This window comes from Sinocyclocheilus grahami, unplaced genomic scaffold (genome assembly GCF_001515645.1).
Source record: "Sinocyclocheilus grahami isolate Dianchi unplaced genomic scaffold, SAMN03320097.WGS_v1.1 scaffold208.1, whole genome shotgun sequence".
In the NCBI taxonomy this organism is placed as follows: Eukaryota; Metazoa; Chordata; class Actinopteri; order Cypriniformes; family Cyprinidae; genus Sinocyclocheilus; species Sinocyclocheilus grahami.
In genome coordinates, this window is record NW_015505387.1 from 1,118,344 (window position 1) to 1,145,672 (window position 27,329).

The window sequence follows — 27,329 nt, forward strand, 5'->3', positions numbered from 1 at the left end:
AAGGGGTGTGCATAAGACTGGCATGACACCTTCATAATCATGACATGACACATGTCATGAATATGAAGGTTTTTTATGCATGTTTATGACAACTGTCATTAAGTGTCATTTGCTCAGTTATGTAATTTTTAATGCAAAGATGACATTGTTTGAGATGTCTTTGTTATGGGCTATGGTTAGTGGTAAGGGTAGGGGTAGGGTTAGGTCAAATAATGTCATATTTGCATTAAAAATGACATAACTGAGTGAATGACACTTAATGACAGTTGTCATAAACATGCATAAAACCTCCTTCATATTCATGACATGTGTCATGTCATGATTATGAAGGTGTCATGTCAGTCTTATGCACACCCCTTCAAGTAAAGTGTTACCGATATTTCCATTAAAATTTTTATTTTTTTTTTCCTCACAGTTGAGAGTCACCGTCTGGTCCCTGTGCACTAAAGCTGTATCCTACATCAAGTATCCTAAAGCCTGCCAGAAAGGTGAGTGAATGCGAGTCAGATGTATAAATGTTTGTGAGAGAGGAGATGTAAGGACAGGGTCACAGAAACTTGAATCATGTGGGTATTTACCTGTAATATAAGTCTCGTCCCTGGATGTCTAGCCAGACGTGAGCTCTCACAGACAGCTGGTAAACGGCACATAGTCCTCATAACCACCTGTCAGCATGAAGAGAACTCGCACTCCAGAAGACATTAAGTTCATATCACGCATGACTGCCATAGATTCTCATTTTCTGGCCAGCACCGTGTGGATTCAGCTATCTGTCACCCCTGTCGCTCGAGGATTGAGCTGTAACCTTCAGATCAGCTGATGGAAAACTCCTGTTGAAAGGTGCTTCTGTCCTAGCAAAGTGTTGTCCGTCTGACAGAGTGAATTATGAACATTTTAGTCATTTATTTTTTGCAGCCATGGGTTGAAGTTATGGAGCACAATTCCATTCATAACATAATTGACATTTGTCCAGTGTTGGGGAAGATACTTTGACACTGTAGCTCATAATGTAAAGTAGTTCAACAGTAGTCAAGCTACTTTTTGAAAAAAGGAGTTTGTCACACCACAAGCTACTACAACAATTAACTACACTTACGCTACTTAAAAGAGCAATGTTAAATATGTACACTACAGTGTTATTATAGTTAACAACCTTAAAAAAACGTTGTTACTTAAAATAAATATAAAACACATCCAAGGCAATATGCCTCATTTTTGAATAGTTTAAATTGATGTACTAAAATAACTAAAACTGATAAAAAAATTAATAATCAAAAACAGCCTTTAAAAGCAATAACTAATAAAAATGGCTAAAACACAACAAAATCCCTAAAACATTAACTAAAACACAATGGAAATGGAAAATATAAAAATAAAACTAATTCAAACTAAACTATAATAGTGTCTATACTAGTACTAAAACTGTAATGATACTAACCCTAATACTAATAATACAAACTACTACTGTTCAAAAGTTTAGAGTCTGTAATTTTTAATGCATTTATTTCTCTTATGAATTCATTTGATCAAAAATAGGATTCTTTGATGAATAGAAAGGTCACAAGAAGATCATTTAATTTACAATAGAGGCTGATTATAACGACAAATGTATTTACGGTCACTTTTGATCAATTTAATCTTCTTGCTGACTAAATATTAATTTATATATATATGTATAAAAAAATTCTTACCGAACCAAACATTTTGAATCGGCTGTCAAATGAAATAATTATTTGCAGTACAGGTAACCGGAAACATGCTTCAGTGTGATGCTTCATCCACGTCACTAGGTGTCAGTGACTGCTATATCAGCCAGCATGCTTATTAATATAATCTATAGCGCATGTTTGACTATTTATGCTTCAAATATACAAATGTGTTTCAGGTGTGGACTTCACTGCAGACGGCCGTTATATGGCTCTGGCCGAGAGACGGGAGTGTAAAGACTACATCAGTGTGTTTGTGTGCGACGACTGGCATCTTCTCCGAGTGAGTGCAGCTAACAAAGCTAGTATGCAGTTGTGTCTCTCCCCCAAAAATTCCCAACCTTTGTTGTCTTTATCAGTAAAACTGGCAAAATCATTGAATCACTATCAGATGAAGATACATGACTTGATTCTCAAATACTTGTATTAAACGTTTAGTAACTACGTTAGAAAACATGAACCGACAATGTACTGTATTTTTACAGCATTTATTAATCTTAGCTAATGTTATTAGAGATTAAAAATGGCATCTGTTAACATTAGTTGAATAAAGAATAGAAAAATATGTTTCTTATTGTTAGTATGTTAGTTATTGCATAAAATAAAGTTAACAAATTAGATCTTATTGTAAAGTGTTACCAAACATTCTTGTATTGTTTTTAAAGAACAACCCTTTGTTTGGTGCACAAATGTAAAAAAATATGTAATACTTTTTTTATTTAACTTTAAGTGTTGTTGTTGTTATTTAATCACTTTTTTGTAAATGAGCTTTTTAGTAGTCATGAAAGCATGTAAATATTAAATAACAGTATGTACTTATTTTTATGGTAATAAATGGTGATTATTTTTAAATAAATTTACCATAAAGGCAGTACAACAAATATTACTCAAATGTTACAGATTTGCATAATTAAAGGTGTTGTGTGTAAGTTTTTGACTCTCTACTAAAGCATAAAAATACCATAATATGTTTGCAGGTATTTAAGAAACATGCCAAGTTAACATACTTGTCTATCTGAAAAACAATGCTACAGTCAGTTATTCTCCTTTGAAAATGTGCGTCCCGGGCCGGGATGTCGGTCTCTGTTTTGGTTTGTGAAACCCACCCAGTTAGTATGTTAGTTATTGCATAAAATAAAGTTATTGTAAAGTGTTACCAAACATTCTTGTATTGTTTTTAAAGAACAACCCTTTGTTTGGTGCACAAATGTAAAAAAATATGTAATACTTTTTTAATTTAACTTTAAGTATTGTTGTTGTTGTTATTTAATCACTTTTTTGTAAATGAGCTTTTTAGTAGTCATGAAAGCATGTAAATATTAAATAACAGTATGTACTTATTTTTATGGTAATAAATGGTGATTATTTTTAAATAAATTTACCATAAAGGCAGTACAACAAATATTACTCAAATGTTACAGATTTGCATAATTAAAGGTGTTGTGTGTAAGTTTTTGACTCTCTACTAAAGCATAAAAATACCATAATATGTTTGCAGGTATTTAAGAAACATGCCAAGTTAACATACTTGTCTATCTGAAAAACAATGCTACAGTCAGTTATTCTCCTTTGAAAATGTGCGTTCCGGGCCGGGATGTCGGTCTCTGTTTTGGTTTGTGAAACCCACCCACTGCCAGTTTACCCAATTGTATTTCGGCACCCCGGGATGCCAGTTGGCGGGAAACACTGCGTATTTAATTTCAGTCATGGAAGCTGGCAAACGAAAGGGGTCAGAGCGGGAAATAGAACTTTCTGCCGTCCTAAAAAGCCTCGACATCCATCCAAAAAAACTTTATGATCAACAACGGTATAATAAAAGCAGAATAAATATTGGAGATGTGTTTGAGTTGCTGGTGTGGTCAATCTGGCAACCTGCGTGTGCATCAAGTCTGAGGAGGATGGACCGGGTGAAAAAAACCCCTCCAATATTTAGAATTTGGACTGCAATACCTAGTGCAACCACTCTGTGTCAATCCTACATACAGCACCTTTAAAAAAAAAAAAAAAATCACAAATCTTTGGATTTTGGGTTGCATGTTTTTGATCAGAGAGAGAGTGGTAAATGGTCATGAAGAATTAAGATATGCCATTTTTGATGCAAGAAACATTGACTGGCATTTCTAATTTTTTTTAAAATTATTTTGTCTGTAGCATTTTGAGAGCGAGACTCAGGATCTGGCGGGGCTGGAGTGGTCTCCTAACTGCTGTGTGCTTGCGGTGTGGGACAACTGTCTCGAGGTAGGGTACTCTGTCTTAACATTACAGAAAATCACTGCTTATGGTCACAAAAGACTTCTTTCCCAACCAGTTTTTGGTCATTGACCATAGATCAAATGGTTTTGCCATCAAATGGTCGGTGAATGGTTCATTCTCAGTCTGTCTGATGCAGCAACGGGGTTCTTATCAACCGAATTCGATTTTTGTCATAGAAGCAATTTTAGTTTAATTAACTTATGAATTATTAACCATTCAGATGAACTCTCTCCTCAGTATAAACTTCTATTGTATTCGCTGGACGGTCGCCTATTGTCCTCCTACAGTGCGTATGAGTGGTCTCTAGGCATAAAGTCGGTCGCCTGGAGCCCCAGCAGCCAGTTCCTGGCCGTTGGCAGCTACGATGAGAAGGTAGGAAATCTCTTCAAGAAACAGGTGGGAAATATCAGTTTTATATAATATAATGTCTAAAAGAGAGTTTTGATGGGCTTTCCATCAGGTTCGGATCCTCAATCATATCACCTGGAAGAAGATCACAGAATTTGAGCATCCAGCCACCATCATAAACACCAAAGCTGTAAGTGTCTGGAGGAGAAAACTCTCTCACTGTCTCAGTTAACTTTACTTTAATCTGCACTGTTGTAACAAAATTCACTACTTCACCTCTATATTTGTTGAATATGCACTTTTTTAAAACGGTTGGTTTATGCATACATGTAGACTGGTGTCCGGGGTTGGTTATGAGCATTTTTAAGAGAGCATGTGTAGTTAAAAATAGCGGGGGTCTTTATTTTCTTCGGTTACATGTCCGAATGGTGTGAGGTGTAAATGACCCTGTATTAGCCATATTATACAAGGCTGACTATTTCAGACACCCCACAAAATAAATAAAGGGCTCATTGGGAAAAACTTGCCTACGCAAAAAGACTAAAAATGTTTTTATACATACAATTGACTGCAGTTTCCAGTTGAAATGAACAACAACCATTTTTATTCCTTTGCACAGAAATTATGATTACAGGGACAGATTAGCCATTAATAGAGACTTTTAACCTCAAAACACTTTTACCATTGTGCATGATTTATTAACTAATTAATTTTGTAGGTTGCATGACATAACCAGCTCCATACGTATGGCTTTTCTGATGTTGTAAACTTGCTTGTTAGTGCACCTGATACAGCAGTAGTCTGAATTGCACTTGCAATGAAGAGTGTTTAGGTACAAGTATTGTGTAAAAAAAAAAAAAGCTTATAGTAACATTAATTTCACTCTCACGGCATTTAATCTCCAAACTACCACAATACGTATGACTACCGATGTAATAAATTGTTGCTAGATTGTTTGTTTCGGATAAAACAAAACACACTTTTTGTGTCACTCACTGAACATTTCACTTTGTAAGTATTGTAAAACATGTCAGAAGCAACGTACTATCATTTTGCATATATGTTGCTATAAGCACGTTTTTCCAATCAGCCTGGGTTGCACAAACTGGACCATTGTGGAAATATTAATTTTGCATGTTTATAAATGGAAAAACTTTAAAATTAGTCAATCTCTTTTTTTTCTGGTTGAATACTCTAACACAATGTGTGTGTGTTTTCTAGGTGGTGTTTAAGGAAGTGGAGAAAAGACCTGTTGTGGGCAGTGAGGATCTTTCTATTCATCAGCTGACTGTGGATAATTCGCTGTTTAGCACACAGAGCAAGTGTAAGTTTCATTAATCTTGGTAGGACTCATTTCTTGATAGGTAAACCGTTTATAATGTGAGGAGGGTGTCTATAATGTGCGCTGGCACTAATATTATTACCTGCTATGCAGACAGCACTGTTTCAGTGGAGTCCGTAGATTTAACATGGTGGCAGGTCATTAAAAATGATGAGTAACTATTTCTATTACTGGACTGTTGACAGCGGTCTGCAGATGCCGCTACATAAATCTCACCAGCATCATGGTAATAGAGATCTCATGTTACAATGAGCCCACTTTTCTACACGGAAAGTGGTTATATGAAAGAAAACAAGATTTATTGAAACTAAGCTGGAAAAAAACTTGAGCGCCTTAACATTTGACCACATATTACATGTAGTTGACAGATCAACACCAGTTCAGCAACTTGGTTATATGCTAAGGTTATCCAGTCACAACAGAGTCAATTTACATATAAACCAGGTGCACATGCGTGACCGAAATAAGAAATGTGCTGGGTTCCGACATAGTTGACTGCTGATAATGCACAATCACCATTTTAGATTGACTAAGTGTAATACTGTGTACGATTTCCATTCGAACTGAATGCATAAATCTAGGCTATGCGCTGCTGATTTCACAGCAAAACGCAAAAATATAAAAACTGTATAAAGTGCAATACTACTATTACAATTATTAATTATTTTATTTTTTATAGTTATATTTAATGGGTCACACTATTTGCAGTGTGAGCACCAAACCAAATCTCCAGGTGCTCTCATGAGAACCAGACTGAAAAGCGTATGTGCATTCCTGCATGGAGACATTTTGAAGATGCAGTACAAAAAATAGCCCTTTTTGGGGGGATATGATCATTTTCATGAAAACATATCCAGGCTATATTCCACCCAAAAATAAAAATAAAAAAGGCACCTCATTACTATAATTATTTACGGCACATTTTATTTTATAGTAAATACAATTGTGTTTTTAAATGTAAAAATAATTTTAATAATTTTGAAGTTCCACTTAGCATTAATGCAGTACAACAAAAACAACCAAACTTGTATTAGTGGCATTTCTAAAAGCATTTATAAGTGAAAAATGAAATGCTACAAATGTGTACTATATGGTTTAGCATTAATGCACATCATCTGTTAGCTTACAGAATATACTGTTAGCCACAATATCTTGATTTCCAGGTTGGAGAGCTGCGTTGGGTTACAGGGCAAGGTGTTAAAATGGTTTCAATCTTTTTTTTTTAACAAACAGAAGCTTTAGTGTCTCTATTAGCTAACATAGTTCGTCCTCACGTCCACTTGCTTGTGGGGTGCCACAGGGCTCAATTCTTGCCCCAGTTTTATTTTCTATATTTATGCTACTGATGGGTGCTATCTTTGAGATATATGGAGTGTCCTTCCACCTGTACGTGGATGATACTCAGCTTTATTTTCCCTTGCAGCATAAATGTAAAGAATTCTTAGGACCTCTGTTGGATAGTCTAAATGAATTGCAAATATGGTTAAAGGAGAATATTTTAGTGTTAAACAAGAACAAAACCGAAATAATTTTGTTTGGTTTAAAGTCATATGAAGACTGTGCCCTTCATTTCGGTCATCTCTCTTCCTACTTGACACCCTGTGCTAAAAATCTTGGTGTTCTTTTTGATTGCAACCTGGGTTTTGAGAAACAAATTAGTGCAGTGGTCAAATTAAGTTTCTTCCACTTACGGCGTTTATCGAAAATCAAATCTTGTACTCTCTATAAAACAGTTTGAACAGATTATTCACTTGTTTGTTTTATCTTGTTTAGATTACTGTACTTCTCTATACTATGGTATAAGTCAGTCCTCTATAATGCATTTACAGATGGTCCAAAATGCTCCTGAAAGGATGCTGACAGGCAGACGGAGGTTCAAGCACATCTCGCCCATTTTTATTTCGCTAAATTGGTTACCAGTCAAATGTAGAATTGATTTTAAAATTCTAACTTTTGTTTTTAAATCTCTTCGTAATCAAGCACCATCATATCTCTCTGAGGCAATCTCTATTCATAAACCAAATAGGTCCCGAAGATCCAGTTATCTTGGTCTCCTCTCTGTTCCTAGATCAAGGTTCCATTGCAGAGGTGATCGAGCCTTCGCTGTTGCTGGTCCTAGTCAACGGAACAAATTACCAGCTTCTATTAGAGCTGCGCCCTCTTTGCCAATATTTAAATGCCTGCTTAAAAAAAACATCTTTTGTCAATAGCTTTTATCTAGCCATGTAAATTGTATTGTTATATTGTGTTTTGTGGTTGCTAATTAATTTTTTTAGTTGTATTGTACAGCACTTTGGGTCAACCGGTGGTTGTGAGAAAGTGCTTTATTAATAAATAAGCTTAAGTCCAGAAATAGGTGGTGAACTGCATTTAAATTGTGAAAACTGCTTAACATTTTAATCAGATAGACTTGCCTTGTTTCAGATGAGATCACACAACTGCCAGCCCAGGTGCCAGTAATCAAGCCCGATCCAGACCGAGCCAACCCGAAAATCGGCATCTCCGCTCTGGCTTTCAGTGCTGATAATCGCTTCCTTGCTACAAAGAATGGTGAGGCAATCATGAACCCTGAATGTGAAATTCCATAACTTGCATTACTTGATACTGATTTTAAAGATTTAATAGAGCACAGATCAAGAGCAATTTCTAGCGAGTGAAATATTTTAGAGGTGAGAGTAACTGCAAACATTTGTATTCAGTTAATACTAGATACTGCAGGGGAATATGGTATATTTCTACATCACTATAATTTCCCCAGTCGATTAATCACTGTAGAATAAGAAAGTTGTTATATTGCTAAATATGCAAATGATCCATTATCGAATTAAATATGCACTCATTTGCATTAATTTCCAGAACAGAAATCGGAGCATTTGATAAAGCCACGTTCAAAATTCGTGTTTCATTTTGTTGAGACACAAAAAGGTTTTTATATAGCTCTATAACTGCATAAATCAGAAATTACTGTAACGCCCACACATGTTCAGTTTTGGGTGAACAGTCTCTTTTACAAACCTGTTTTCTTTCCAGTAGTCTGAAAGAGGACCAGTAATGGAAGCAAAATCTCAAAATTGCACTGTGCCTTTAGTGTTCATTTCCATTACTTGTGAAGATTTGATAGATTTTTTTTTTCATGACTTTTCTAGACCCAGAAATCTATAGAAGCCCGTTTCCGCCACTGAATAAAGGTAATTGCGACTTTCTATCTCAGTTCGGACTTTTTTTTCTCATAATTGCGTGATACAAACTCGCAATTCTGACTTTTATCACGCAATTGTGAGTTTAAAAAGTCATAATTGTGAGATAGAAACTCGCAATTCTAAGAAATAAAGTCAGAGTTGCGTGATATAAACTCACAATTGTAAGAAAAAAAGTCGCAATTGCAAGAAAAAAGTCAGAATTGAGAGTTTTTCTCGCATTTCTGATTATAACTCGCAATTGTGAGTTTATATCATGCAATTCTGAGAAAAAAAAGTTAGAATTGTGAGATGAAAAAGTCACAACCTTTTTTTTTTTTAATTATTCAGTGGCGGAAACGGGCTTCCATAGAAATCACAATGTTAAAATTGACAAACGTTTTCAGTAACTGTGGGAACAACTCCACCTAGCTGTGTAGGTCTTCATGCCTTTTGTTCCATTTGGCAACGGTTTCCATTATGAGAAGCATTACATTCTGCTAATGCCAGCCTGGATCGGGTTTTCAGAGCCATTTGGTGCCCTTGCTTCTTAGGAAATTCCCTTGCATTAAACAGACTTTATTCTGCCTATTCAGATGTCCTGACAACTGTGGCTCGTGTTTGTGAGGGTGTTGTTGTTGGTTTCCACTGACGCTGTGTCTAATGTCTGCCAGATAACATGCCTCAGAGCCTGTGGGTGTGGGACATGCAGAGACTCAGTCTGCTGGCCGTCCTGGAGCAGACGGCTCCTGTGCGCTGCTTTGTCTGGGACCCACGCAGACCTCGACTGGCTCTCTGCACCGGAAACACCAAAGTGTATCTGTGGTCACCAGCTGGCTGCGTGTCTGTGAATGTACCAGTTGAAGGTATGGATCCAGTTTCACCACAGTGCATGCCTCAGCATTACATTCAAACAAGCTTTTACTCCATTGCTTGACCAGCACATACAGTTCTGTGTGTTATAATAAAGCAGTAAGCGGCTGTGTTACTGGTCAAAATGAATTGTGTGCCACTTGCTTGTTATGGCTACATTTTCCTGCTATGAATATTATTTCTATATTTTTCTTTTCTTTTTTTGCTTTTCCCTATAATATATATTAGAGATTTATTTATTTAATTTAATGTTATCAGTCGATATGGTATATTTATAATACATGCTCATTTCCCCTATTTTTTTAGAATTAGATTTTTAGATTTAGATGACCTTTGCCATAAGATTCTTATCAATAAGAAAACACTAATTTATCACTTTCAAATGCATCAAGTCTTGACAATTGAATATCCATTTCTGTAATGCCAACATTTATAGCATTTCAAAAGATTTATTTTAGTTTGAAAGTGGTGTTAAGACCATTTATACTGAAGTTATTTTATACATTTTATAAATTTGTATTATCTGTCATTTAGCATTATACCTAATTATCAGCTTTTTGTATTGGACTGAATTTGAATATATTTGTGCATCCATGATCAACTCTTTCATTAGTCTCACTGTAGGCCGATTACTGTCATCAAGAAAGATAATGACAAAAAAAAAAAAATTCTATATTTTTCTTTTCTTTTTTTGCTTTTCCCTATAATATATATTAGAGATTTATTTATTTAATTTAATGTTATCAGTCGATATGGTATATTTAATAAGTTTATTATACATGCTCATTTCCCCTATTTTTTAGAATTAGATTTTTAGATTTAGATGACCTTTGCCATAAGATTCTTATCAATAAGAAAACACTAATTTATCACTTTCAAATGCATCAAGTCTTGACAATTGAATATCCATTTCTGTAATGCCAACATTTATAGCATTTCAAAAGATTTATTTTAGTTTGAAAGTGTTAAGACCATTTATACTGAAAAAGTTATTTTATAAATTTGTATTATCTGTCATTTAGCATTATACCTAATTATCAGCTTTTTGTATTGGACTGAATTTGAATATATTTGTGCATCCATGATCAACTCTTTCATTAGTCTCACTGTAGGCCGATTACTGTTATCAAGAAAGATAATGACAAAAAAAAAAATAAATCATTCTATAAGGAAATTATTTTTGCATTACTATAGAATTTAATTGATGCACAGTCACAGGTTTGATTGTATCAGCCTTTCTTTAGGTAATGCGTTTCCCACTAAACAATACAGGAAGCTGCTTGCATAAAAGGAAGTTGTGTGGAAACATCTAACTTCTGTTTCTGTGTTTCCTCACAGGCAGTTTTCAGGTGCTGTCTCTGTTTTGGCACTGCAGTGGCAGCTCGCTTGTCCTGCTCTCAAAAGAGCACATCTGCCTGTGTTACGTGGAAGCAGAGGAGGAGAAATAAACCAAAGCTCTTCATCACACTCCTCGGAGCCTGTTTCTACAATACAGGAGCAGCTTCTGCAATCCTGCAGAATAGAAACTGCTCCCGCATGAGCGTAAGAAATCTGCTCTCCAACTCGAGACACACACTGTGGCTGCAAATACACCTCAGCACTTTATAACTTTTTCATCTTGACACAAACTGGTGATTTTCAATCGAGCACATGCTGTAGTGAGTAAAATAGCCTTTGGGGGAATCAAATGTGGTTTGTGTTCTCAAGCAGAGAACATTTAGCATACATGTGATTCTCCAGTACCAGCCTAGTGCAAATGAACCGATGCTTTGATCTGCTGCTTATGGCCTTACACAAGCTAAATAGCCGTTTTGGAGGACCAAATATATCATACAAACGCACTCCTCGGAGCCTGTTTCTACAATACAGGAGCAGCTTCTGCAATCCTGCAGAATAGAAACTGCTCCTGCATGAGCGTAAGAAATCTGCTCTCCAACTCGAGACACACACTGTGGCTGCAAATACACCTCAGCACTTTATAACTTTTTCATCTTGACACAAACTGGTGATTTTCAATCGAGCACATGCTGTAGTGAGTAAAATAGCCTTTGGGGAAATCAAATGTGGTTTGTGTTCTCAAGCAGAGAACATTTAGCATACATGTGATTCTCCAGTACCAGCCTAGTGCAAATGAACCGATGCTTTGATCTGCTGCTTATGGCCTTACACAAGCTAAATAGCCGTTTTGGAGGACCAAATATATCATACAAACACATCACATTTATGTCACTTTAGATTTGCTGTGATTTTGTAGCTGTAGGTTTTTTTTTTTTTTAGATGAATGTGAATGAAAATGTCTGTTGTATTTCATTGTTTTTCCTTAATGTTTAAGGTTTAAAAACTAGATTTATTTTTTATAAATTTAGAGCTTTTTGTAATAAAGTTTTCTACATTTATCTACATTTCCCTTAAGTTTTTTTCCCCCCCTTTTAAAGAGATTATGGTGAATCTCAAATTATTACTGTAATAGACTACTAAAGTAATAAATACTACTAAGATTTATGAATACTTGCATTTAGATTTAATTAAGATTGATTTACATCCGATTTGCATGGATTTGTGCTTAATCTCACAATGTCAAAAATATTGCCAAAAAAATAATTTTCTGTTCTTGTCAAATTTGGTGAGATTCAACCTTGCATAACTAATTTTGTAAAAATAAGACGCATGACAATTAAAGTGTTAAAATAAGCATAATTTTACTTGAAGCATGATGTCTACATTACATAAATCAGTGTTATGACATTCAGACAACATTTTTTAAAGATGATTCCTAAAATTCAATTTGAACAGAAACCTGGAAGGGTGCAGATTTAGGCTTGATTTGGGTGATAGAAACAGTATTTTACTATAATAACAACATGGATGAATAGGTAGGCAAATAATTTTCACTTGAAAAACAATTACATGTATTTTTGAGCAGAGGAAAAGGTGCTTACATTTTCTTTTTGGTGAATTGAGGCTATGTTGCAGGCATAATCATCATGCATAACATTGTGATTTTGTAGCTGTAGGTTTTTTTTTTTTTTAGATGAATGTGAATGAAAATGTCTGTTGTATTTCATTGTTTTTCCTTAATGTTTAAGGTTTAAAAACTAGATTTATTTTTTATAAATTTAGAGCTTTTTGTAATAAAGTTTTCTACATTTATCTACATTTCCCTTAAGTTTTTTTCCCCCCCTTTTAAAGAGATTATGGTGAATCTCAAATTATTACTGTAATAGACTACTAAAGTAATAAATACTACTAAGATTTATGAATACTTACATTTAGATTTAATTAAGATTGATTTACATCCGATTTGCGTGGATTTGTGCTTAATCTCACAATGTCAAAAATATTGCCAAAAAAAAAAATTTTCTGTTCTTGTCAAATTTGGTGAGATTCAACCTTGCATAACTAATTTTGTAAAAATAAGACGCATGACAATTAAAGTGTTAAAATAAGCATAATTTTACTTGAAGCATGATGTCTACATTACATAAATCAGTGTTATGACATTCAGACAACATTTTTTAAAGATGATTCCTAAAATTCAATTTGAACAGAAACCTGGAAGGGTGCAGATTTAGGCTTGATTTGGGTGATAGAAACAGTATTTTACTATAATAACAACATGGATGAATAGGTAGGCAAATAATTTTCACTTGAAAAACAATTACATGTATTTTTGAGCAGAGGAAAAGGTGCTTACATTTTCTTTTTGGTGAATTGAGGCTATGTTGCAGGCATAATCATCATGCATAACATTACATTTCATTTAAAACCAAAAATATACATAGGAAAAAAAAACTCGATGCCTGTGTTTAAAAAAACAAACCACCGAGACGTCATTTCAACAAGGTTACAACTATTTCTCCAAGCGTAGCAACAAAAAAAAAAACTGAAACTAGCCAACAAAAGTGCATATGCATTAAAAATACTTCAAAATCTCAGAACCCGTAATCGCTCAACAGCGGCAACCTTGCCGTGTCATGCATCCTTAAACAAACCGTTCATTTAAAGCCAATCTGTTGACCAACGTCACCTGAGGAATTAACAGCATCAAACACACACAGTATCTATTTGCCTTGGTTAAAACGAAACGCTTAACTTCATTTGAACTTTCTGTGGATTTAAACATTGTCTTTTAGATTAAAGAAATACGGCATAAATCATGGATAAGCACACAAACATAAAGCACATGTAACAGTAGTACACTACAGCAGCCACAAGACCACCTGCAATTCATTTTGAAATATTAACGGAGTGTGAAAATACATGTCAAGGCAGGTGCTTCCTGTGGACACACTTGAGAATAATACATGTCCTCTGTCTATCATACTGTGGTTTTTTGGTGTGTTACTACCTAAGCCAGTGTTATATCTAAAGATAATGCTATCAATACTGTTTGTTTATTTCACACATTGATAATTGCAATGTGACCTCATAAGTTTAGAATTGAGCTTTATTTTCTTTATGCAAAAGTGTTACATTTTGCAAAGACGACAGAACAGATGGTATTGAATATAAATTTAAAGGACTCGTGGGTCTAGATCTAAATAAATCTAAAATTATTAGAGAGCTCATATGTCAGCAATACCAAAGTACTAAAGCAAAATTGTAATTAGGGTTGCAAAGGGGTGGAACGTTTTCGGTAAATTTCCCAAAATGTTTTCAAAATTTCCTGGAAATTTTCCACCTTTTTGCAACCCTAATCGTAATTAGTATCTTCAGTAACAGTCCAAATTAACTTTATTCAGAGAGTTTCAACCCCTATAAAAGCACTGCATTTAAGAGTAAAATACATTTTATATAATGTAAGCCTTAGTTGCCATTTGATAGGAATACTGTTCAGAAGGCATGCAGTTTTTCTATGACAAGTTTTGAAACCTTTTTAGCCACATTGGACCTCATTCATGAAACAAACCAAACTAATTTTCATGCAAATCGTTAAAAAAAAAGTGTATATATACACACACACACACACAACAGTTCGTTCTGGTTCTCAGATCTGATTGGTTGAGAACCGTGAGATATTGTACTGGTATCCTACAGGAACGCCCTTTCACAATTTTGTATCACTCCGCTTGTTCTAGCCGGGTCTGTTTTTTTTTGTATTATTATTCACTGAGCTAATCGTAGAGTATGTTAGTTAATATAAGAAGAAACGTCTAGCTTCGCGGTCTCTCATTCGGATGCACGTCTTGACGCATTTTTTCTCTCTTATAACCTCATTATTTCTCACTAATAACATAACTGAAGCAGCACATGCCCTTGATAACAATTCTAAAAGTGACCTATGTTTAACGGTCAACTTGAGCTTTGAATCTGTGGCGGAAGGAAGTAGTTCCACACAAAAGAGGGTTTTAATTAGGCACTCTGTTGTTTCTTGTTTAATTACACACATGCTCCGTCGAACTGTTGTATAAACGCAATATCACTCTCGTACTTGAGCGATACCGGCTCTATATCAGCGTCTGTGATTGCCTCCGGCCTCGTGCCTCTGGCCTAATCACAGCCGCTGATACAGAGCCGGTATCGCTCTCGTACTCGAGTGATATTGCTCATATATAAATATTTTTATTTTGTGATCAATTGTGAACACAATTATGGAAATTTACTTTCAACTAAACAATTCACAACCATTTGTTTGAAGTACACCATTTTAAAAATGGACAAATCTCCAAACTCCACTGGTATTTAAAGTTATGAAATGGAAATCTATTTTTCAAAATGCATGTTATTGATTGTGAACAATTCCATCTTTTTTTTCATATTGTTTTTGACCTCATTGTTTAATTAAAATGTCATAAGCGAATCTACCAATGAGACCGCAGACTTCTAACAGGGGACGTATACAGGACTTCTCTGATCATCTAGTGCACTTTAACCCGTCCCTGCAAAACCCACACCTCCAAATACAATCAACAAACCATGCATAGAACCAAATTCAAACCCTACATTTTTTGTCTTTTTTCTTAATCCATTTAGATATACGTCAAAATACAGCTACCTGATTTTCATCGCAACTTTACCGGAAATCGTAAGTGTTCAGAATGCAACATCTTGAATGCAGCTAGACTGATTAACACCACATTTTATACTAAAATGATTTCCTTAAGTAGCGACTAGGTTATGTTTCTTTATTAACTATACAAGCATTAAATGCATTTCACCGGATTCAGTGCATCTTGAACATGTATTTTTGTTGGATCTAGCAGACAAAGCTCCCTATTTCAGGACTGTCCAGCCTATTCTTTAGCTGTTTGGTGTTGATGAGGTTAAATGGAAGCTTTACAAAAAACTTAAATCCCATTAAAGCTGTTGCTACAGCCATACACAAACGGATGTCTACGGTCGTTGCGATGCTTTTGTGCATTTGTTTGTTTGTTTGAGCATCCTGCCATAAGTATTGAGTTAAGTTTTTGCATTCAGGTTACAAAATATTTAAATACATTTTTTATTCTAAACTCCTGTGTTTTGTTCCTCTAGAGGCCGTTCACACAGTATGCATTTTTCCATTCAAGTGCACTACTTTTCTATTGTTTTGTTTTCTACATAAACGCGGTAGAAAACAAAGTGTAGGACCGTTGCCCTCGTGAATCACGTGTTTTGCAGGGTCTCGCACATGAGCTCCACGCTTTTAAGACGCTGTGTCAAGTTAAAAGAATTTCAGCTTATAAAGCGGATAGTTCCGTTCCTTGATTCTGATTGGTTGAGCCGCGTTCGAAGCTGTTGTAAATTACTCTACAAACACACACCTTTGTTTACTTCTGTGTGTTGCTCGGCCACCACTTTGTTGCAACCACAACCGTTTCTGAGGAACTACATTGTTTGGCGGAAGAATACTGTTTTTACACTTTATTTGCTCGGTTTTATTTTGTGAAAACTTACTACGTATATGCAATAACCGTTTTATAAAAGCAATAAGCCCCGTGAAGCCGTGGTTTACAGTGATTTTATAACAGCTAAGGGGGTGCCTAACAACGCCCCTTAGCGGTTATAAATTCACTGTAAATCACGGCTTCTTGGGGCTTATTGCTTTTATTTAACACGCAGCGCCGCTCATCAATAAAGCTCCAAACAGTGGACCAATCAGAAGACACTGGAGGCGGAGCAAGCGTTGCAAGTTTGTGTTTACAGTAGCAAGTTGGCGTGTTATATTTGACGGCAGCATGGCGGAGGAGGCATTCAGCACTGCACTTAAAAAATTAAATAAAAAACCCTTCCTGAGTGCTGCGTTTTTAGATGCATTCTGTGTGAACGGCCCCTAAGAAAGTCAGCAGAGCAGGGTCAGGTGAACCCTAAACCGTCTGAAAAGGGCTTCCTTAAGTCATTCAGTCAACCTACAAACTAGTCGACTGCCACAATTTTTGTTACAAATATTCAATGGTCAATAAAGCATGCCAGTAACACAAACAAACTTCTTCAAACCATTCAACCTCATTAGAAAGGCTTTTGTTTTACATGTGAATAGAGGAAGAGGGCTTCATCCAGGCACATCCTGCTGCAGTGACCACACGTCTCACCGCCGGGCACATTTCACACGCCATCCAAACAACAAAACAAGCAGCATGTACTGGACTCACATACTCAAGTATAGCAGTATCACTCAAAAACAGCACTTGACTGGAGGATGAGAGCGATGGAGGGAGATTTCAGGAGTTAAAAGCCGATTTTCCCCCTGGTCATGGCGTAGCCCAGTTTGGCTTCATTGTTGAAGAAGGACATGATGCCCAGGTAGGTCTCGATCAGGAGCGGCCGCTCCAGTATCAGCACGCCATTGGCTCGTCCCGGGATGGGGAAGTCTTTATGGTCTTTTTTCACAGCCTGGACGAGCTGCGTCTTGAAATTCTCAAGCTTCAATGGAGAACAGAATTACATTTGATTTGACTTCCATTAAATACGAATAGCAGACTGAATGCTTTTAGCCATGATTTGCTTGTGTGTTTTAGGGCAGAACCTGAAGTCTTTGATTGCTTATTTGACAGCCAGTCAAGCACTGCTCGAATTTTCGTTTTGAGAATGGTGAAAGTTATTTAAGGATTTTATCTTGAGTTGTTGTTTTTTTACCATTTTGTTGAAAGATTTTAAAATGTATTTTTGTATGAAGTATCCATTATTATCGTGATAATGGAATTTCTAAATTTGATACAATACCTCAAAATATATACATAGATTAGATACAAAGCATAAAATTTGAACAGTAAGAGTAGTTTATTTAATTTTGACCATATCCAAAGTATTGTCTTATCAATTAAGATTCCTCAGGCCTGCTGCCTCTCCCAGTTAGATAATAATAATAATAATAATACAAGATAGAAATATTACTATTGTAATATTCATTTTTACTTTACAATAGTAAATTTATAATACTTATGAATTTCTTCTCTTGCAAAAGTTAAACTCTTGAGCTTTTATTTTGGAGGAAAGCTGAAACGGGGTTTCTGCGGGTCTTAAAGTCTTCAATTTAGTTGTATCAAATTTAAGGCCTTAAAAAGTCTTAAATTGTAAGTCTTACAAATAGTCTTAAAATGTACAAGAAAGTCTTAATTATGATTTCAGTCGTCACTGATAGCCTCGTGGGCAGCGCGTCGACATGTAGCGCCATTGCGTGTCGGGCGTCCCGTGTTCGAGACCCGGCTCGCGGACCTTTCCCGATCCCACCCCACCCCACCCCACCCTCTCTCTCTCTCACTTCGCTTCCTGTCTCGCTAGTATCCTATCAATAAAAGGCAAAAATGCCAAAAAATACATCTTAAAAAAAAAAAAACAATTATGATATCAAGAGGTCTTAAATTTGGGGACGGACCAGAATTGCGATACGGCTGAATGTGACGATTAAACTTCAAAAGGCTATGATTTCATTAATTAAACATGAGCACTGCATGTTCAAAGTCTGGTGCTGCCATGCTTTGAGTTCTGCTGTTACCGGGGAAACAGTTATATTTCTACCAAACGCTCCACCTGCTGGCAGAGAATGAATGAGCATTTTCAATAAAACTGTTGTTTTGTTCAGAGTTCAGACCAATTCAAAAATCGACCCATGTTTTTACCCTGCAAACACGCAGAGCTTTAAATGTGAACTGGTGGATCGATAAGAAGACAATGCATTATAAAAATATAAACAGTATAGGGGTGTGCGATATGTACGGTCTGCGATAATATCGTAATTGTTGTTTTAAGGATATGCGATTTGATATCGAGTATATCGCGAAATGCAAACAAAACACCTACAGAATGCGCACATACATTAGATGAAGTAGTCTAGCAGGTTAGACTAGTGAGTGCACTTTAATCAGTCTAAAATGCATTTAGAATTATCACATAATTCAAGATATGGGACAGAAAATGTATCATTTCATATAGTTACCATCACACGAAGAGTGCCGTTTTTTCTCCAAAAGTCAGCATGATTACAAATGTGATATTGATTTTATACAACAGTTCAATAAACAAGTTAATATTAAGAGACTTACGTTTTAGACACCATATTTCCTGTTTTTGCTCTAGTTTTCCCAACAAAAAAATCATTCCAAACACAGCCACAGCGCTGTTTTGCATCTTTGAGTAACACGACGGGGTTTCGTTCCTGAATGAATCAACCGTTTAAATGATTCGGTTCAATCACAATGACTCACTTAACAGTGACTTGCTGCCACCTACTGGCGGTTTTAATCTCACATTTAAGGTATCTTTTCATTTTTTAAATAATTTCAAACATCAGTTTTCAATGTTTTAGGTTTAAAATATCAAAACATTATTTATGCATTTGTAACTGCAGGTTAAAATATTTAATGTCCCTTAGGGCTGCATTAAAGAGTGTGTAAATGCATCTAAATGACACTTCAGAGGCATCTTCTGTGTTTCCTCTGGATTGCCAAGATCAATTTTGTTGATACTGATTTCATTTGTTTGGTAACAGCCCAAATGCAAGAATTTGACTCAAAAGATGGTGCACACTTTTAGAAAAAGTGGCTTAAAGGTAAAAATGCCCATACAAATTGTTGGAAATTATTCATTTCTATCACTGCTGTGAACTGACCACACAGAATATGAAGAATATAAAAACAATTCAGGAGTCAGCTGTTAGCACAATTAGAGATAAGATATCAGCACAATAACTATGGCAAAATATTGTTATCGATAAAATCCCAGAAAATTATCGAGATATAATTTTTTTTAATCAATATCGCACACCCCTAATTTGTTATTTAATTGATATAATAATTGTTTAGATTAATAAAATAATTAATACTTTTGACTCATCCATTTTCTTAAAAATGGTAACATGGCTGAAATGTAAAGTTTATCATTTTATAAAACTTTGTTTTTGTGAAAACTTGTATCTGAAGTGTAAATTATGCTTTTTACAGTCATTTTTACAGTTGAATATGGTACTATAGACCAGTGTTTTCCAACTTTTTTTTTTTTTTAGTCGCGGCACCATTTTAACAAACTTGTGGCACCGTACAAAATTAATTTTGTCACAATATTTGAATTTCTAACTTCGATATGATACTTTGAAAAGTATAGATACTCAGTACAACAGGGAAGAACTGCAAAATATTTAATGTCATACAGATATTTTTAATATTATTAAAAATGGTGGCAATCAGTAGGCTAATTTCTAATGAAGAGATCAATTTATATGACAGATTTTAATGTAGGCTTTTATACATATGTAAACATTATTTAATTACCATTATAACTAGCTATCTCACTCAGTGATTTTTTTTATTTTACAGTGGGGTAATTTTGGTGCAGTAGCATGAGATGGCTTGATTTCAAACTTTGAATTGAATAAAAAATAAGCAGTCAGTAATAAAATACGAACAAAAAGAAATTAATGATAGCACAAATTAAAAAATAACGACAGGCCTTCGAATTAAATACATTGCTTTTTAGTTTTTCAGGTAGGTCTAACAGTAGGGTTAAGATATTTAACTTTTTTTTACCAATTATCCAAATAATGTTTAGTCCTAGAAAGCTATTATTATCGGAACACGCAAGCATAACATAGCGGTTAGCAGATCAGTGAATGAGAGGGCAGCGTTACCAGAGTTGCCCATATACCACACCACGTTACAACACATTAGGGCTATTGCAGACAATACTGTACTACATCCATGTTTCCTGTCGGCTCAATTTCTGAGTGGACTTTGTTGTTCTGATGAGCATGAACGGTATATGAGTGGAGCTACTGAGCGGAGCGCACACGCATAAAGCAGGATAATACACAGAGCGTCACACCACGTGAAAGTGAAACCTGAGCGGTGAACTAATTTTCGGCAGCCGAAATTTCGGTGCATCTCTAATTATTGGCGACATCAGAAATTGATATTATATAATAGATGCTTTTTTGAACATTTTAGCAATTTAAAAATTTTTTTTTTTTTTTTACACGGCCCCCCGGTTGGGAAAAAATGCTATAGAAATGGCCCTACCCCGCTCATATGGTATTAATTTTATTTGTGCAGGTCTTAAATTTGAGCTTAAAAATCCTGCAGAAACCCTGTGAAAAGAAGCTTCGAATCCACAAAAATGTTGGAAATTATGTGAATGTGGAAAAGTGTAACTGGCAGCCTAAACTCACAGCACATTACAGTTTACAGTTTACAGTTTGTTTCACTTTCTGTAAACCAAGCCGAACGGAGACGCAACAAACACCAGATCACAAACTGCTTGTGTGCACATTAATTCACCTATTATTTATTTATTCATTCATTCAATCATTGAAATTGCACATCTATAAAGCATAAACTCAATATAAAATGTTAGCCAAGATGGCAAATTTGCATCTGTTGTCCCCGGTTGATGTAAAAAGATTTCAATCGACAAATACAATACATTTATACAAATATTTCCAAATTTTTTACATTTCCAGAAAACGCACTCTGAAACACATAGTGCAACAAACTATACTGCTTTGCGTGTCAGAGAGAAGAGAAAGAGGGAATGCAGCTGGTATCCATACCGCAGAAGATGAAAAATCAATAAGAATCAAGCACTAGTATAGGAAGCACACTCACCTGGCAGAGGGAGGCCACCTTTTCATCGGCGTGTGCCATGGGGTGTTTGGTGAAGGTGGCGTAGGGTACGTCAGTGGACCAGGGGTTCCAGCGGTTTATGAACGAAGGTCTTGGTCGCTTATCCCACTGGACACGGATACCGGTTCCCTCTCTCCTTCACACACACACACACACACACAGTACAATACTGCCTAAACCTCATTTAGATTTTTAATGTCTGCTATATAATGTACAAATTAACATTTTGGGGTAATTAAAGTGTGGAGAAAACTATTAGACATTTGTCATAAAATGACATATAATCACAATGTCACATTGAGAATGAAGTGTCTTACTTGTTGAGGGATTTGGGGGGAAACTCAAACTCGCCGACTGAGATCGTGTCCACAGCGTTCAGGGAAATTCGGACCACCTGCTGACACTGGAGGTTTATGAAGTCATATTTGCACACCAACAAAGACCTGTAACAGACCAGCAGCTCGTTCAGAACCCGTTTCCTGATACTAATGTATTAAACACAATTCTCAATGATGATTTACTTCCACTTACCTCTCAGTTATAAGTACCAGTCTCTCTTTTTCATTGTTCCAGTGATCAATTCTGTGGTAAAAATATAAAGAGCACATGAATCTGGCTGAACAGACATCTGTCAAATTCTGCTGCATAATAAGAGAAGCGGTATAGTGACGTTATCAGATGTTAACATCAGTACTTTGATGTGCAATAACTGCCAGATACTATATTCACATGGTATTTACATAGTACTCCAAGCTACTTCAAAAGCATATCATGGTTCTCTCATAGTACTGTAAATGTAAAAAACAGGATTTCCCAAAAGCCAGTACCATGGTATGTTTTTGTGTAAAGGTTGCAATCAAGATCCTGTTCATTTAAAAATGCATGCAATAAAAGTAAAAATGATATTGTGCTATAAAAGGGTGGCAATGGACTCACTCTGCTAGCAGCCACACGCTAAGAACCTCTCCATCTTCTGAAGGCAAGGCAACCGTGCGGATATCATTGACCGCCTGCTCTATCGTTCCTGGCTGAGACCAGGGGGGGGAAAAAGAGCAGCTTATTTAGGCCTAGATGCTTGAAACTAGAAAATAAATAAATGCAACTTATGTCTACTGTGTAGTTAAAGTCCTTATAGGCCAGTGGTTCTCAACTTTTTGACTCCAAGGTTTCCATTTTCCCCCAAAAAAATATTCAGTGGGCCCATGACTTGTCCAGGTGTTTGTGGTTTACAGGATAAGCATCAAAATGTTTTTAAAAACATTTTTCATTCACAATTTCTTTATTGTAAAATATGGCATACCTAGAAAAACCATATATAAAATTGCCCATGAAATTATAAGATTTTATTAATTTACATGACCTTTTCAGGTCAAGAAAACACACCTTTATACACTCTAAAAAATGCCGGGTTGTTTCAAACCAACTTTGGGTCAAATATGGACTAACCCAATTTTTGGGTTAAAAATTTATTGTAGAACTGTATCCCAACAGTTGGGTTAGTCGATATTTGACCCAAAGTTGGGTTGAAGTAACCCAGCATTTTTTAGAGTGTAGTTAGGATCCTTCATATATTAAGTCTTTCCAAGACATTGGGAATCCTGCTTCTTTAAAGGAAAAAGTTGTAGAGAGGTAAATTGAAATAAGAAATGTCCTCATTTTTTATTTGTTTTATCTTATTTTAAGTCATCTTGAGGGCCCCCTATTAGGCACTGGCTGCACTCTAAAAAATGCTGGGTGAAATACAACCTCTTTTGCTACAACCTACAATTGCTGGGTTTGTCCCTATTTTACCCAGCACTAGGTTGTATTTAACCCAGCATTTTTTAGAGTGCAGCCAGTGCCTAATAGGGGGCCCTCAAGATGACTTAAAATAAGATAAAGTTTTAAAGATAGAGTGTGCCAGGTTGAGAAGCACTGCTATAGTCCACATCCACAGATGACAACTGCTCAAGATCAAACACAAAACATGATACCACACAACTCCCAGTTTATAATGTACATCACTGCATGGGTCTCATTCACCAATCAGACATATACAGATTTGAGTGTACAATCTGTACAAACATGCAGAAATCATGATGCATCAAATGTATTCTAAATTGATACAATTTTGAACCAACTGAAACCACACACACACACACACACAAAATAACAGGCTGTATTTTACATTTACATTGATTTATTTAGCAGATACTTTTATACAAAGTGAGGTAGAAAAGAAAAGGAACATCACAAACCAGAATACAAATGAACTATTTTGTCTATATGGGTAATAATCTTTCAGGTGGTTGTGTAGGTAGTAAATGACAATTCATTAGAATTATGACATTTACATCGTCATAAGTCTAAAAAGAAAGAAAGAAAGAAAGTCAGATTAAACGGTCGGCTCCATTCATAATGGTCATCCCTGATTAATTTCAATAAATTCACAAACTTTGTCCAATAATCTTTCCTGTATCCCACCTCAATACCAGCAAAAGTGTTTTGCAATACAACATGAAGACAATAAGTACTTTATGTTTGTTCGTCAAAAAATTAACATTTTCACAGAAATGCGCACCATAAATACAAAATAATTTTAATCCCTTTCAAATGTTTACCACTGAATACTATTTTAAACTGTAGTAGGCAGTCTACAGGATACACAGGAGGTTACACATTACGCAGTATATTAGTATTTTATTGCAATTAGGATTACAATTGTGATAATTGATTTTTACAACAGTTCAATAAACAATAAATTAATTAAGAGACTTACGTTGAAGTCAGCATATCGCCCGTTTTTGCTCAATTTCGACAACAAAACTAATTCCAAACACAGCCACAGCACTGTTTTGCGTCTCTGAGCAACACGACGGTGTTTCGTTCCTGAATGAATCAACCGTTTAAACGATTCGGTTCAATCGCAAAGACTCGCTTATTAACAGTGACTTGCTGCCACCTACTGGCGGTTTTGATTTCACATTTAAAGTATCTGTTCTTTAAAAAACATTATAATTTCAAACGTCAGTTTTCAACATTTTGTGTTTAAAATATCAAAACATTATTTATGCACTTTTAACTGCAGGTTAAAGTATTCCATGTCCCTCAGAGCTGCATTAAACAGTGTGTAAATGCATCTAAATGCCACTTCAGAGGCAGCTTCTGTGTTTCCTCTGCATCGCAAAGATCAATTGTCAATACTGATTTCATTTGCTTGGTAACAGCCCAAACGTCTGATTATTCTAACTGACTGATTAAATGTAAAAAAAAAATATATATATATATATATTTGACTCAAAACGTGATGCACACTTTTCTAGAAAAAAAAAAGTCTTTTTAAAAAGGTAGAAAATGCGCATAAAAGGTAAAAATCGATTTAAACTTATTGGAAAAGATTAATTTCTATAACTGCTGTGAACTGATCACTGCACAGAATATGAAGAATATCAAAACTTTAGGAGTCAGCTGTCCACGGTAGTCCTTAAGATATCAGCACAATAACACGTTATTGATAAAATACCAGAAAATATCAAGATATATATTTTTTGGTCAATATCACACACCCCTGGTAAAGAATAAGTAATACGACCCCAGTGGATCAAGGGCTGTCAATCTACAGTTTGGTGAAGCTACAAACCAAAACGCAGCCCAAAAGTCGCATGCATAGATACTGTTCACATATATTTGGCATTGTCTGATGTCCCGAAACAATTTTGCTAGTTGAGACCTTTTCCACGATATATGGCCAGTGTCTGTTATATCCAGTGTTGGGGAAAGCTACTTTTAAAAGTAATGCATTACAATAATGCGTTACTCCATAAAAAAGTAACCAATTACGTTACTTAGTTACTTTTTATGGAAAGTAATGTGTTACGTTACTTTTGCGTTACTTTTAAAATCTGGACAGGGCTTGCTTGCTTGCTTTTAAAATAAAAAAAGTTATATTTTTGGCAAATATAAAAGCCTTTGCACACCAAAAGTGAAATGAATGAGCCTCAGGCTGAAGGGAAAGTACATTAAATTACGTCCGTACAGTAGAATGCAGAAGAAGACATTTCAACACTTTTTGTTTATTAGTACGGTTGAACTGACTCATCGAAGGTCAGAAGCAAAGACATTGCTTAATAGAATGGGATTAAATACATAAAGCATATTTGTGTTGTTTAACATTTCATTATTGCAGTTTTGCGTCATATTCTGAGTTGCATTATTTTTATTCATTTACTGAATCTGTGTTTGTTTTTGTGAGTGAGATGAATGAATGCATATTCATATTTATTTTAGAACTACAGTAACATCTGATTTCTCTCAACATGGGGACAGGAGAGCTGTCAATCAATAAATTGGAAAAAAACAACATAACTTGCATTGCTTATTTGAAAAAGTAACTCAGATATTCTCTTGTAAATTAAAGTAATGCGTTACTTTACTAGTTACTTGAAAAAGTAATCTGATTACGTAACTGGCGTTACTTGTAATGAGTCCCCCCCCAACACTGATTACAGAACATCACATTTTCAAGTAAAGTCATATTTCTATTTTTAATTTAGGCATATATTTTCAGCTCATATTTTTGGCCTTTTTCTTTTTCAGCCAAAAGCACCAAAGTCCACTCACTTGAAAATGTCTGGCCTCACCACTGGCAATGCAGAAAGCATTTCAGGCAACACAGGTATTCACATAGGATCCGTTCTTGCGTGTCAACTTAAAAAACAAACTATTTATCGTTACCGTCTCTTGCTCCAAGTCACTGCGCTCGTTCTATGAACGCGATCATGATGCTCATGCGTGCTGGCTATGTAGGCAGCTTCTTAGGTTTTGCCAAACAGCCCCATCAAGTCAACACACTAAGATGCAAACTATTTGACACATATTACAACCTCGACTACCGAGTCCGGACGTGTTGTAGCAAATACTGGGTTACTTACTCACCCTAAAGACGAAATAATCCTTGACTCTGGCTCGCATGGTTGGGTTGTGGACATGGAAAGGCGTGAGGGTCTGTAGCGGGGTGCAGCAGGCCACCGAGGCTCCAGCTCGGGCCAAATCCAGCCCATCATCACAGTCCGCCGGGTGAAGGACAGCCGCACCCGGGCTCTCAGGGTCCACGCTGTCATTCAGCTGCAGCATTTCTCTAAAGCGTCGAGGACGAGCTGCAAATATCTGTAACAAGTGACTGCGCTCGGTTCCAGCAGCAGCGCTGTGTGTGTTGCGCTCTACGGACGATTTAAAGGGACCCGATCTGTTTATGAGTTACATTCGGATTTTTAAAGGAACAGTTCAGCCAAAAATGCTGGACGGGACCGGTCAGGTGGAAACATTGATTACGTCTGGTTGAAATCGCAGGAGAGCTGGGTAGTAACTGATTACATGTAATCTGCATTATGTGATCAGATTCCAAAAATCAAGTAGGCTACTCATAATACATTTTAATTTATAATGCTTATAATACATTTTTATGGATTGTTTTACATTTATGACGCATTTATTTGTGACCTGTGCAGGCTAAATGAGTCACAATGAGCACATTTTCAAAAATGAGTTATTTTAATTGTCCCATTCTCCTTTAAAAGACCTTTAAAATGATGTATGGTTTGTTGGAATCGGACGAAAAATG

At 35.7% G+C, this 27,329-nt stretch overlaps 2 protein-coding genes across 5 annotated transcripts in view; one reads left to right on the plus strand and one right to left on the minus strand.

Annotated features, from left to right (window-relative positions):
• Window positions 1–11,542, plus strand: part of wrap73 (WD repeat containing, antisense to TP73) — a 20,606-nt gene extending 9,064 nt beyond the window's left edge. For all 4 annotated transcript variants that reach the window (XM_016286257.1, XM_016286256.1, XM_016286258.1 and 1 more), the window contains exons 5-13: window positions 416–488; window positions 1,886–1,989; window positions 3,858–3,944; window positions 4,197–4,331; window positions 4,420–4,497; window positions 5,529–5,631; window positions 8,074–8,199; window positions 9,500–9,691; window positions 11,037–11,542. In XM_016286257.1, coding sequence (XP_016141743.1) covers window positions 416–488; window positions 1,886–1,989; window positions 3,858–3,944; window positions 4,197–4,331; window positions 4,420–4,497; window positions 5,529–5,631; window positions 8,074–8,199; window positions 9,500–9,691; window positions 11,037–11,146 — 1,008 coding nt within the window. In that variant the 3' untranslated portion in view covers window positions 11,147–11,542. The remainder of the gene's footprint in view (window positions 1–415; window positions 489–1,885; window positions 1,990–3,857; window positions 3,945–4,196; window positions 4,332–4,419; window positions 4,498–5,528; window positions 5,632–8,073; window positions 8,200–9,499; window positions 9,692–11,036) is intronic.
• A 5,134-nt stretch (window positions 11,543–16,676) lies between these two features.
• On the minus strand, window positions 16,677–26,921 carry tprg1l (tumor protein p63 regulated 1-like). Its single transcript, XM_016286260.1, has 6 exons — window positions 26,645–26,921; window positions 22,667–22,758; window positions 22,262–22,312; window positions 22,048–22,173; window positions 21,713–21,866; window positions 16,677–17,540 (listed from the first exon to the last, which is right to left on the minus strand). The coding sequence occupies exons 1-6, from the start codon at window positions 26,840–26,842 to the stop codon at window positions 17,346–17,348; spliced, it is 816 nt and encodes a 271-aa protein (XP_016141746.1). The 5' UTR covers window positions 26,843–26,921; the 3' UTR covers window positions 16,677–17,345.
• Between the last annotated feature and the right edge of the window lie 408 nt (window positions 26,922–27,329).

Bases quoted from the DNA above. Each gene is read 5' to 3' on its own strand.
- tprg1l (XM_016286260.1), bottom strand. From the start codon at position 26,842: ATGCTGCAGCTGAATGACAGCGTGGACCCTGAGAGCCCGGGTGCGGCT. The intron at 22,313-22,666 runs GTGAGTCCATTG...TTTTTACCACAG, and splicing joins AGCGTGTGGCTGCTAGCAGA to AATTGATCACTGGAACAATG. The intron at 22,174-22,261 runs GTAAGTGGAAGT...GGTCTGTTACAG, and splicing joins CTGGTACTTATAACTGAGAG to GTCTTTGTTGGTGTGCAAAT.